A 14171-nucleotide genomic window follows, 5' to 3' on the forward strand; every position below is an offset into this window, starting at 1 on the left:
CTCCCTAGTGAGAATTCTCCCTCTGCACGTCCAGCAGCCATTTTCTCACTGGTCTACAGGGGATGCAGGGCTGTTAAGACCTAGCCACATCAGCTGCCCAAGATAATGCTCTGCAATATGCAGAAGTGCACTATTTCACCTCTGTTTTCATTAAGAGGTCTCAGAGTTGCGGTTTGCTTTTGCTCGTGTCTGTTGCGGAGCACTGTATTTCTCTTCTGGCTGCAACAGTCTTCTGTCCTGTCAGTTTAAGTGGAGCTCTCCATTTCAAATACCATAAATATCAGTTAGAAATAGTTGCTCTGTTGTGTCACTCTCATTGGGTGTGACACAACAGACTGCAGACTGTTTTTCTCTCAGCATGCCCGAAAAACGTGACAAGTCTGCTGAGGTTTCACTACTACTACACTCCAAGTACTAAACTAAGCTTGCTCAACGGTCTAAGGCACAGGTTCTGAAACTCTGTCCTCAGGACCCCAAACGGTTCACGTTTAACCAGGTCTCCTCACAGAATAGCAAGTGAAATTAGCTCCACCTGTGGATCTTTTAACACGTGCCAGTGAGTAATGAATACACCCGAGCACCTGCTAGGTGAGCTGGAAAACATGAACTGTGTGGTGTCCTGAGGGCAAAGTTTGAGAAACACTGGTCTAAGGTGACCGCTGCATAGCTTGCTCCACTGGGAACCAGGATACGCATGCATCTGGTGAAAGATCCTGGAATGGCAGAACCTGCCTGGCTGAAGGTTAGAGCATTTGAGCGTGGATAGTTAATCTGATTCTTCCTCTTTAGCATCCACTGTTCTGTCTCCCATGACCATTCCACAAACCCCCTTGTGTTCAGTCTCCTCAACAGACGTCTTCAATGGCCTCTTAAATGGAGGCCACAGTAACTAGCAAACCTGCAAGTGCCAGAGGGCTCCATGTGTATCTTTTTGAGAGGAGCCCGAATCAGACTTCTCTATTGCAGATCAAGGCGAGATTCAAAGGAGGTCAGATCTGAAAGACCCTAAAAAATGGAAAGTAGTATGTCCCAGTAATCCTACAAGCTTTAGAGTTTGTGGTTCAGTCAGTTTCTGTACATAAAAGTCTAAAAAGATAATAATTCTTTGCCCTCTATTTTACACTTGAATGAATTCTTACTGGAGGCATGACATAAACATCATAAGAGGCATCAGGTGCATTGTAGATTTGCTTCCATCTATACTTTTGCACACAAAGATTTACATAAATGGGAAACCACACCTTGATGACAGAAGAATTAGGGAACATCTACTCAAGTGTCAGATCATAAATTAAGGCGTGTTCTAATCTGTTTGACCACGTGAGCAACTCTGCGGAAGGTAGTAGTGGCTGCATGGTTAAACAAGGTGGCAGAGAAGATGCAGAAGTTGGATACCAAATTACAGTTTTAGCAATCTGTTTTAATGCCATTGGTTGATCATCTCATGGATGTTCTTGGTGTATCGGTGATACACATGAATGCAGCCCTTAGTCACTCAAATTTCTGCTTCATTTACTGCGTCATCTACTGCGGCTCAGCACAGGTTACCGTTCCCAACTGTAGGCCACGTAGACCGTAAAGTATGAAAAAAAGTTCAAAAATTTAAGAAAAAAAAAAGTGAAAAACTCATGTGGACCTTTTGAACTGTCGACCTAATGACCCTGTCGACCTAATGCATGTTAACCAATAGTGGTCAACCTAATGACTGTCGACCTAAGTGGTGTCGCCCTAATGACTGGTTCAGCATTTTCTTTTGATACTGGGCTCTCCTTTGGGGCTTTATAAAGTTCACTTGCATGATGTAAAATTGTAGAATTTAGCTAAAGTTTCTAGTTTGATATACCTACTCCTTACAGCACCCTACATTCCATGGTTATAAGTCCCCAAAAGTCTTACATCAAGAATATTTTGGCATGCTAAGTTAATGACTCATTACCTTGGAAAGGATGTTATAGTGCAAATTGAATGATTTTCTGCAAGCAATGATGAAGCTTCCAGACGCCTTTTCTTCATATTGTCTTCCACAGTGTTAAACTCTGCCATTGTTCCACCATAAGGCTGTCCAGGTGTACCTTCAATCATATAACTACCATACTCTGGTCTCCAAAGTGTTGGATGGCTTGATATAGAAAGAAAAATAAATAACTATAAATGGGTATGTTTAATATGTTATTTGCAGAACTTTACACATTTATTGACAATGCAGATATGTGCAAGGCCACACTAAAACTATAGCAACCAAATATACTAAAAACATTACAATTTACATTATATATAAAAAAAAGAAAAAAAAAAGAAATGCAAACATTAGTATTAAAAATTTACACTTTTACATTGTCACAACATACCTTGTTCTAGTAGCCATTACATTGACAGAAATGTATGCAACAATTGCAATATAAAACATTAACTGACCGTAACACAAAATAGTATTGATAAACAATTTAACTCTTCCCATTTACCTCCTGTAATTACGTTAAAAAAAATAAAAAAAAAATACATAGATATATATATATATATATATATATATATATATATATATATATATAGATAGATCTATCTATCAGGCTCAAATAGAGAGCAAGATTATTAGTTCACAAGTCCCCTAATGGGATTGTAGGGGGGTAATGAGTTTAGAATTAAAGTTATACCCCTTTCAGACCGCCAACGCCGGATCCCACCAGGGAATTGGAAACTGGTCCTTCATGGGTGGGAATCTGCATTGGACCCAAATAGCTGCCTTCCCGACCCGGCAATACGCAGATGAGCTCATCTCCACACCACCTCTCCCTATTGTAGTGAACAGGTCCCATCGACCCAGGAGCCCATTCACGCTACCACGGACACTGTTTTCAACCCGGGAATAACACTGCTTTATTCCCGGGTTGAATTACTAGGTCAGGGGGCCTGGGAATTCGACCATGGCCCTTTAATACAGCACACTGGGCCGATACCGGGTTATTACGTGCGGTGTGAAAGGGATATTACAGTAGTTTTAGTGCCATTTTTCAGCCCATCCTGCAATTCCATTACTTAGTGATTTTGGGTAATTTGAAGCCATCTCCTATAGAATAGCCCAGATCCGTCACTCTGACTGTGTGGATAACGCTGGGAGTGGCTAGGAGCTCTCATTGGATTAGCAGCAGGTCTATCACACCCAGTCCACAGCTGATTGGGCGAGAAATGCCCTCCCACACAGGTTACATCCAATGGGAGGCTCTACCCTTTGGCTGCTGTGTGTTCCCAGAGCAGGATTAACAATGGGGCTGATGGAGCTGCAGCTCCAGGTCCACACCCCAAAATAGGCCCACTGCATCTGCAGCAACATACCCTCCAATAATTTACACATAAAAATCGGGACAAATTCGAAAAGGGGGCTTGGCCACGGGTACAGTGGGGTGGCCACACCCCTTTTCCTATACGGTCAACAGAAGTTTGGAGAGCCAAAAATCAGTACAGACCATATAAAAAATAAAATAAAATAAAAAGTACCGTACCTGCCAAAAAGGTACACTTGGAGAGTATGCCACTGCATCTGTAGCAAGTCTCTGTGCTGTAGGTGTGTGGTGGGGGGGGACCTTTTACTGCAGCGTCCTATGGGGGCTATTCTGACCTGATCGCTCGCTGCAGTTCATCGCAGCGATCAGGTCAGAACTGCACATGCGCCGGCACCGCAGTGCGCCGGCGCATGGCTGACAGCGGTCGTTCCCTAGCGATCGCCTCTGCCTGATACAGGCAGAGGCTGTCACTGGGCGGGGAGGTGGGCGCGGTCCAGCCAACGCAGGCATGGCTGGACCGTGAGAGAGAGGGGGGGCCTCGCACGCAGCCGCTGCGACCAGGGCAGCGACGAGTAACTCCCGGCCAGCCGCAGGAGCTGCGCTGGGAGTTACTCTTCAAGTACAAAAGCATCACCGCTGTGCGATACTTTTGTACTTGTGCGGAGGGGGTGGACGGACATGCGGGGCGTCCCCCCGCATGTCAGTGTAAGTGACCGTAGCTGTGCTGAATTTAGCATAGCCCCAAACAGGTCGAAATGACCCCCTATGTCCTGCTGCCAGTCCGCCTGCCCCCTCAGGCATCAACAATCCCCACTTCCCAGCCGTGGTACAGGAGGGACAAAAGCTGCTGCAGCCACCGGCATAGCTGTGTATGAAAGTGGTGCAGCGGAAGGCTTTCATAGCCCTCCGTATGCCGCATACTCCCTGAGCCCCGGAGCCTCCTCTGCGCGTGATGTCACAGAACTGCCTTCCCGCCACAGCCGCGCACAGATCCCCAGAGGCCCTGACTCCGCAACACAGCACTTGGGCTGCCGGCCTGGAACCCCCGAGATGGCTAATGTAACCGATAGAGTGGGTGATATCGTGGAGGGTAATGTCTGGACGCTGAACCAATGTAAAAGGTGACTGTGCTGTGCAGTGCAGTGTCACTTACATTGACTCAGCGATTCAGTCAGTTCTGCCAGCCAGTCACTATTGTTTGCGCCGGTGTCCCAACGCGTTGCATTACAGGGTAGTAGACGCACTAAACTACAGCTCCCAGCAGCCCTTAGCGCTGGGAGCTGTAGTTTATTGAGTGCATCTTCTTCCCAGTAATGTGACGCGTTGGGACACCAGCGCTAATAATAGTGACTGGTTGCTTGGCAGCTGTGCGAGTCTATGGGTGAGCCACTGCCAAAGAGGACAGCAGCTTAGCTGCTTCCAGGAGAAGCATTACCCGCCCCTCCCCCACTCGCAGTACCTCCGTGCCCCATCTGCGGTACCCCCACATACAGCCCCTCCACCACCCGCGATGGCTCCGGACCCCCACCCCTACTTGCAGCCGCCCTCCCCCACCTACGGCACCCCATCAACCACTCCTCCCCCCACCCGCGGCACCCACGCACCAGCCCTCTCCCACCCGTGGCACCCCCGAACTCCCTCCCACATCCACGTCTCCCCCGCACCCGCCACTCTCTCAACCACAGCACATACTAGGTGATTCATAAGGCCCTGCGTGCGCAGTTCACACCACTGCAAAGGGGCTACGACCCCTTAACCATCGCACCCCCTTTATCCGTGCAATATTTAACCACTCACACAATTATGATTGGAAGTAATACTCCATATAATACAAATATTGCACGCCACAAGGGTTAAGGAATAGCTCCTTACGACGGTGTGAAGAGCGCCCATATGGCGCAACGAATCACCTAGTTTACATATATACTGTAAATTGGGGGTGTAGAAATGGAAGACTTTATTTTGGAATACTTTGTTTAAAAAAAAAAATTAAAGATTCAACAACAACAACTTCTTCTTGGTCCAATAAAGCCAACTGAAAACTTCCATGTGCTTAGCCATTGGAGTTGGGGGGTCATCCCAGGGGTGTTGAACCTGGTCTTAACATGTTTACCTTAAAGTTAGGCTTTTCCCATGACTTTGCACCTGTACTAGGGCTGCAAGAATAATTTCCTACAGAAGTTAGAGCTGCTGAATTTCCCCACAGCAAATAGACATAGCTGCTTTCATATTTACTGTTGTGCTTATAAACCTTTGTAAAAATTAACAAAAACAATGGCATCAAGAGTACCTAGATCAGGCATGTCATGAGGGTACATGATTTAGTGATTTGAAGTTTAATTTTTTTCTTCAATAATGGACTCAGATTTTCATTTCATATTTAAAAATAAGCACTTTGTTCCCTATTACACATGTAAAAAAAAAATAACATATCTAGGATGCAACCTACACTATTCTAGCACACCAGTGTATGCAGTTTTACAGATAGTAATCTGCTAAAGTGTCAAAACCTGCAAATGGAAAAGCCATTTGGTAAAGAAAAAAAAAAAAGAAAGAAAAAAAAAAAAAAAAAAAGTGGGGAATCCCAGTGTATCCTGCTGCAGAAAAGGAGATTTATGGTAGACTTACCATAGTTAAATCTCTTTCTGCAAGGTACACTGGATTCCACATGGAATACTTTGGGGTGTAGAGTTGGATCTTGATCCGAGGCATCAACAGGCTAAAGCTTTGACTGTTTCCAGGAAAGCATTGCACCGCCTCCTCAATAACCCTGCCTCCAGGCACCGGAGCTCAGTTTCGTTAACCAGTCCAATGCAGTAGCAGGTAAAAGACGGTAGAGGTTAGTCACATAGAACCACATTCTCGCGACAGGAAAAGGTACTAGCGGCTAATGCCATACAAACCCAAAGAAGCCAAGTGCGTCAGGGTGGGCACCCTGTGGAATCCAGTGTACCTCGCAGAAAGATTTAACCATGGTAAGTCTACCATAAATCTCCTTTTCTGAAGCAGGATACACTGGGATTCCACAGGGAATACATTGGGGGATGTCCTAAAGCAGTTCCTCATGGGAGGGGACTCACCGTAGCGGGCACAAGAACCCAGCGTCCAAAGGAAGCATCCTGGGAGGCAGAAGTACCAAAGCCATAGAACCTGATGACCACGTAGCCGCCTTACACAACTGTTCAGCAGAAATGCTTCAGCGGCCCGCCCAAGAAGGTAGGCTTTGACAGCAGCAGGGAGTCCAGCCTGCGCATAGGCTTGTGCAATCACCATTCTAATCCATCTGGCCAAGGTTTGCTTATTCGCAGGCTAGCCACGTTTGTGAAAAACAAAAAAAGTAAAAAAAAAAAAAAAAAAATAAGAAGGGTATCTGACCTCCTGAGGCAGGCAGTCCTCGCTGCGTAAGTACGGAGAGCCCATACTGCATCCAAAGACCGCTCTTTGGAGGACAAACCAGAAGAGATAAAGGCCAGAACCACAATCTCTTGGTTAAGATGAAAAGATGATACCACCTTAGGTAGATAACCATGGCGAGTTCAAAGAACTGCCCCGTCACGGTGAAAAATCAGAAAGGTGCTTTGTCCTGTAGTCCACCCTAAGTCCGACACCCTCCTAGCAGAGGCAATAGCCAGTAAAAACATGACCTTAAGTGTAAGACATTTCAGATCCACAGACTCAAGAGGTTCAAATGCAGACTCTTGCAGGGCATTCAAGACAACAGACAGATCCCATAGAACCACAGAAGGGACATTGGGGGTCATTCAGAGTTGATCGCTGCGCTGCGAACAACGGTAGCTAGCAATCAGGCTAAAAATTGGCATTTCTGCGTATGCACCGCAATGCGCACGCAAGTCCTTTGTGGTTTTGCACAGGTTCTAGCGAAGCTTTCAGTCGCACGGCACAATGCAGGAAGATTGACATGAAGTGGGCGTTTCTGGGTGGCAACCAACCGTTTTTAGGGAGTGCTTAGAAAAACGGGTGTGTCGGGGGAAACGCAGGCGTGGCTGGGCAAACGCTGGGTGGGTGTGTGAAATCAAAAGTCGTCCCACAGTCGTTAGAATCACCGCACACGAAGAGTACCTACAGGGCTGGTCTTGTTTTGCACAAAAAGACTTTGCAGCACAAGCGGTCGCACTTCTGCAAAGCGAAAATAAACTCCCCAGTGGGCGGTGGCAAAGTGTTTGCACGGCTGCTAAAAACTGCTAGCGAGTGATCAACTCGGAATGACCCCCATAGGGAGGTTGAATCCGTAAAACGCAGAGTGAGTGAAAGTATGAACATCAGGAATAGACGCAATTTTCCTCTGAAACCACACCGACAAAAGGCAGATATATGAACCCTGAGGGAGGCCAGACCGAGGCCTAAATCTAGGCCTTGTTGCAGAAAAGCCAAAAGTCTAGAAGTTCTGAACGAACAGGCATCATAATTCTTAGCAGCACACCATGTGAAGTAAGCGTTCCAGACCCTTTAATAAATCCGTGCAGAAGTCGGTTTGCAGGCCTTCAACATAGTTTGAATAACCGCCTCAGAGAATCCCTTGGCCCTCAGGAGTGAAACTTCAAGAGCCACACCGTCAAAGCCAGTCTGGCCAGGTCCAGATAGACACAAGGCCCTGAACGAGGAGGTCTGGGCGTTGAGGAAGCAGAAGAGGACGCTGAGAACCAATGCCGTCTGGGCCACGCTGAAGCGACTAGAAGTAGTGTTCCTCTTTTTTGCTTGAATTTCCGCAGTACCCTGGGCAGGAGTGACACTGGAGGGAATACGTAGGGCAGCCGAAAGTTCCATGGATTTGCCAATGCGTCCACGAACGCTGCTTGAGGATCCCTTGTCCTTGATCCGAAGACTGGAACCTAGTGATTGTGTTGAGACAACATCAGGTCTACGTCTGGTAGGCACCACTTGTCCACTAGGAGTTGAAAGACTTCCGGATAAAGACTCCATTCTCTGGCGTGAACGTCCTGACAACTGAGGAAATCCGCTTCCCAGTTGAGGACTCCGGGAATGAACACTGCCGATAATGCTGGCAGATGGCGTTCCGCCCAACGGAGGAGTTTTGATAAAGCCGCATGGCAATGCTGGAAGTGAGTGCCGCCTTCATAATTTATGTACGCCACTGCGGTGGCGTGGTCTGATTGTACTTGAACAGGCCTGTTCTATACCAGAGGCAGGGCTAGTGTAACGCATTGAACACTGCCCGCAATTTCAGAATGTTTAAGTCGGGAGGAGAGATTCCTCCCTGGTCCACCGACCCTGGAGGGAGTGTTGCTCCAATACTGCGCCCCAACCCCGCAGACTGGCATCTGTTGTCAGGAGGACCCAGAAGGGATGGCCCTGCTCAACTGTTGGTCCTGTAGCCACCGGCTCAGTGACCGACGAACCTCCGGAGTCCAGGAGATCATTTGAGACCTGATCCGATGAGGCAGGCCATCCCACTTGGAAAGGATTAACCTCTGTAGAGGGAGAGAATGAAATTGAGCGTACTCTACCATGTCGAAAGCAGACACCATGAGGCCTAGTACTTGCATCACTGAGTGTATCGACACTCTTGGGCGAGAGAGGAAATGAAATATCTGATCCTGTCCTGAAGTTTCCAGGCTCTCTCTGGAGTCTGGCTGTGTGTGCCCAGTAGTGCCCCCAGGTGCACCATGCTCTGAGCAGGGACCAGTGAGGACTTTTTCCAGTTCATGAGCCACCTGTGGGCTTGTAGGAATCAGACCTTCAGCTCCAGAGGACTGCTGAGAACCTCTTGGGAGTTGGCCAGGATCAGCAAGTCGTCCAGATACGGCAGGAACCCGATTCCCTGATGGCGGCGAAGAGCTGTCATCATGGCCATTACCTTGGTAAAGATCAGAGGGGCCGTGGCCAGTCCAAAAGGCAGGGCTTGGAACGGATGTTGGTTGCCAATAGCAAACCGCAGACATTGCTGATGCGACATGGCAATAGGTATGTGCAGGTAAGCATCTTGTATGTCCAGGGATACCATATAGTCTTTGGGTTCCATGGTCAGTACAACAGAGCACAGAGTTTCCATATGGAATTTGTATACTCTCACCAACTTGTTAAATGATTTGAGGTTGAGTATAGGCCGGAAGGACCCATTTGGCTTGGGAACTAGAAACAGGGTTGAATAGCATCCCCTGCCTCTCCGAGACAGAGGTACCGGCACTACCACTCCTGTGTCCAGGAGGGATTGTACAACCAAATGTAGAGCCTGCGCTTTTAACGGATCCGCAGGAATAACAGTTGTGCAAAACTGGTGAGGGGGGGACGTCTCTTTGAAGAGATTGCGTACCTGGGAGAGACAACTTCCCACACCCAGACGTCCGAAGTGGTCTTTAACCAGGCCTGGGCAAACTGCAGAAGTCGGCCTCCCACCCTAGGGTCTGCCAGGGGGGCCCGCCCCATCATGCAGTAGGTTTGTCTTGTTTGGAAGTAGGCTGACGGGGGGCCCAGGATTGTTTAAAGTTGGGCTTCGTGGTTTTGGAAGCATGAGCCAGTCGTGGATACGCCTGACACGTTGCTTTCCCTGGAAGTCGAAAGGAACGGAAAAAAAAAAAAAAAGTGATACTCTTAGCTTTCGGAGCAGAAGGATTAGTACTTGGGAGAAATGCAGTATTGGCAGTCGCCAAGTCAGTCACAATCTTGTTCAGATCCTCCCCAAATAGGATGTCTCCCTTAAAAAGGGAGGACCTCCAAGGTCTTTTTGGAGTCCAGGTCCACCTTCCAGGACCGACGTAGTAGACACCTTGGCCGCCATTACACCTGCATCAGAGGCCGCCTCCTGAATATAGTGGGAGGCTGTGATAATATAAGACAGATATTGTCTGGAAGTGTCAGAAAAATCCTGGAGGCAGCTCATACTCAATTGCCTGAACCCATGCTTCAATTCCTTTCGCAGCCCAGGAGGCTGCGATAGTGGGTCTGTGTACCGCACCAGTAAGACAGTCAAAAGACTTCAGGCATCCCTTCACACGCTTATCAATATGTTCCTTCAGTGAGGTGACAGGAAGAGTAGATGACACCACAAGACGGGCGACATGAGTCCACCGGCGGTGGCGTTTCCCACTTGTTACTCAACTCCGCAGAGATAGAATAATGAGCTAGCATCTTTTTAGACAGGGAAAACTTATTTCCTGTAGACGACCAGGATTCCTGACGTAGGTCAATTAAATGGTCAGAATGTGGTAAGACTACTTTAACAAACTTCTGACGTTTGAACTTATCAGGTTTCTTAGACGCAGTAGTAGGCTCAATGTCATCATCTATTTGGAGAATCAGCTTAATAGCCTCCACTAGGTCAGGAACATCAACCTGGGTTGTAGATTCCTCATCAGAAGCAACTATCAGTGTCTGACGGATCAGTATATTCCCCATCCTCATTGGAAGAATTATTCGAAATATTAGTGGATTGTGAGGAAGAAATGGCCCTTCTTAGATGACCCCTTGGCCCCAGAGGGGCACAGGTAGACTTTTGTCTAACCAAAGATTGATTTAATTGTTGTAATTGGGTAGACAGAGTATCCACCCAGGGTGGATTAACAACAGGGACAATATGTGGCTGTAATGGCACAGGAGGTCCCACAGGGGGGCGTAAGACGTGTCACAAGTGTATTCAGCATACTTGAGAACGCTGCCCAAGGTGGGTCCTGATTGGCCACAGGTGCTGCAGGTTGGCTGGGTGTGTGGCACTCAGCGCCTGAACCAGCAGCTAAAACTTCCCCCTCGGGTAAATCCGTGGCGCCAGCACTGCAGGATGCAGAAGCGTCTGCGGATTTCCCGCCCTGTGTGGCACACATTATAAGGAATGTAGCCTTAGAGCGTAACAGTACAATATAGCCAAACAATACCTGCAAATAGCCCCCTACAGTATGTTATGTGACAGTAAATACAGGACACAGTATCTAAGCAGTATGAGGTGCCTGAAACGCACAATAAAAATACCAAATAGTATATTCGGTGTAGTACTATATACAGTACCAGTCAAAAGCTTGGACACACCTTCTCATTCAATGGTTTTTACTTATTTTAATAATTTTCAACATTGTAGATTAATACTGAAGACATCAAAATTATGAAAGAACACATTGAATTACGTTGTAAAAAAAAAAAAAAAAAAAAAAAAAAAAATTAAACAAATCAAAATATGTTTTATATTTTAGATTCCTCAAAGTAGCCCCCTTTTGCTTTGATGACAGTTTTGCACACTCTTGGCATTCTCTCAAACAGCTTCATGAGGTAGTCTCCTGGAATGGTTTTGAATTAACAGGTGTGCCTTGTCAAGAGTCAATCTGTGGAATTACTTCCCTTCTTAATGTGTTTGAGACCATCAGTAGTGTTGTGCAGAGGTCGGGTTAGTACACAGTGGACACCCCCCCTATTTGACTACTGTCGCAATCCACATTATGGCACGAACCACTGAACTCAGCAAAGAAAAATGACTCTCTCTCATTACTTTAAGACATGAAGGTCAGTTGATACAGAAAATTTCAAGAACTTTGAATGTATCCTCAAGTGCAGTTTCAAAAACCATCAAACGCTATGATGAAACTGCCTCTCATGAGGACCGCCCCAGGAAAGGAAGACTAAGAATAACCTCTGCTGCAGAGGATAACTTCATTAGAGTTATCAGCCTCAGAAACCGCTACTTAACAGCACTTCAGATTAGAGCCCACAAATTCTTCAGAGTTCAAGTAGCAAACAAATCTCATCAACTGTTCAGCGGAGACTGCGTGAATCAGGCCTTCATGGCCGAATTGCTGCGAAGAAAGCCGCTACTGAAGATGAACAACAAGAAGCAGAGAATTGTTTGGGCCAAGAAACACAAAGAATGGACATTAGACCATTGGAAATCTGTACTTTGGTCTGATGAGTCCAAATTTGAGATTTTTGGTTCCAACCGCCATGTCTTTGTGAGACGCAGAGAAGGTGAACGGATGGCTTCTGCATGTGTGATTCCACTGTGAAGCATGGAGGTGTGTTGGTGCTTTGCTGGAGACACTGTTGGTGATTTATTCAAAATTCAAGGCACACTTAACCAGCATGGCTACCACAGCATTCTGCAGCACCAAGCCATCCCATCTGGGTTGCGTTTACTGGGACTATCATTTGTTGTTGTTTTTTTAAAAGACAATGACCCCAAACACACCTCAAGGCTATGTAAGGGCTACTTGACCAAGGAGGAAAGTGATGGGAGTGCTGCGTCAGATGACCTGGCCTCCACAATCACCCGACCTAAACCCAATTGAGATGGTTTGGGATGAGTTGGACCGCAGAGTGAAGGAAAAGCAGCCAATAAGTCCTTAGCACCTCTGGGAACTCCTTCAAGGTTGTTGGAAAACCATTCCAGGAAACTACCTCATGAAGCGGACTGAGAGAATGTCAAGAGTGTGCAAAGCAGTCATCAAAAGCAAAAAGGGGGCTACTTTGAGGAATCTAAAATCTAAAACATATTTTGATTTGTATCACGGCTGAGGTTACTTGTGTACCCGGACTAGTACTGGACACTGGGTTTGGTCTTGAGCGCAGTGAGCAGAATCGGGCTGGCTTAGTGAACGATCCGCTCGTCCAGACGTGGCAGTCAGGCAGTGTACTCTATGAGGAAAGGTGACCAGCTATGGGTACTGGAACACAGGTGGTGGAAGCCACCAGTGCAACGGGTAGCTGGGTTGTCGCCTAATGGAGAGTCACGCGAGAACTGGTGAATTGACGGAATGCTGGGAGGATCAGCAATGCAGGAAAGTCACAGATCACTGGCTGGAACCAGTGTGATGGCTGTCGACGAGGCTGAGGACAACAGCAGTACTTGAAACCGAAGCGGAGGACGTCGGCAATGCTTGTAGCAGAAGCAGAGGACGTCAGCAATACTTGTAACTGAAGCTGAGGATGTCAACAACACAGGTTTCCAGATGCTGGGCAGCTGAGGTAGCACAATGGGGATTCCGTATGCTGTGCAGCGTCGGCACTGCTGGTTTCCCAGTAGCTGTGATTCTGCACAATGGATACTGCAATAACAGGTTTTCCTGAAACGATGGTGCGCTACCTTGCGCAGCGGAGAACTGGAAGCTGGCAAGAACCAATAAAGTCTCTAAGGCCGCTTGGGATATAGGACTGTCCCTCTGGTTTACTGGAAGACTTCCAGTGAGTCTGGAGATGCCAGGACGTAGTGGCAGCGATGGCCCTTTAAATCATCCAGGGAGTCAGGAAGTGCATGAGATGACAATTGCAAATGCCACTAAGGATATAGGATAGTCCCTCTGGATCACTAGAGGACTTCCAGTGAATCTGGAGCTGCCGGGATATAGTGGCAACAATGGCCCTTGAAATCATCCAGGGAGTCAGGCAGTGAAGGGGATGGTAACTTGCACAGAGTCTATTACCAGCAGGAGATTCTGGAGCTCTGTCCAGGCTGAGACACACCAAAGCACTGACCGCTTGCTAGTACTTGAGACCTGGAACTTATACCCAGTGCTTACAGCTGAGTGGATGAGCGGCTCATATGATGCAGAAGTGAATCCGGATTGGACCCTGGAAGGTCAGCTGACCAGGAACTGTCATGGCGACGTCCATAGCTGGTTTTGGAGGGAACGCCGGCGTGATGTGTGCACAGCCAGGCAATAATGGCAACAGGTCCTGAGAGCACAGGAAGGTATATCTGGTAACCACTGGACTTGTGGATGCTGGCACGGAAGTATAGGACAGCATGTGAATCCTCAATGATTGCTATGCAGGCACACCATGCAGAGACTTGCCAAGTTCTGAATTCACACAGAAGGTGAATCAAAACAGATGAACTCGTTAGGAGAGTGAGCTCAGCACACAGAGAACTCATGAAACTGGTGAGCTGTTTATCCCAGCCAGAACACATGCAGGTTACAGGACAGATGACAGAGGTAA

General features: G+C 47.4%; 1 protein-coding gene across 5 annotated transcripts in view; it reads right to left on the reverse strand.

Moving 5' to 3' along the window:
* Positions 1-14171, reverse strand: part of GCLC (glutamate-cysteine ligase catalytic subunit) — a 197145-nt gene that overhangs the window by 76483 nt on the left and 106491 nt on the right. For all 5 annotated transcript variants that reach the window (XM_063916711.1, XM_063916709.1, XM_063916713.1 and 2 more), the window contains one exon: positions 1937-2119. In XM_063916711.1, coding sequence (XP_063772781.1) covers positions 1937-2119 — 183 coding nt within the window. The remainder of the gene's footprint in view (positions 1-1936; positions 2120-14171) is intronic.

This window comes from Pseudophryne corroboree, chromosome 4 (assembly GCF_028390025.1).
Source record: "Pseudophryne corroboree isolate aPseCor3 chromosome 4, aPseCor3.hap2, whole genome shotgun sequence".
Lineage (NCBI taxonomy): Eukaryota > Metazoa > Chordata > Amphibia > Anura > Myobatrachidae > Pseudophryne > Pseudophryne corroboree.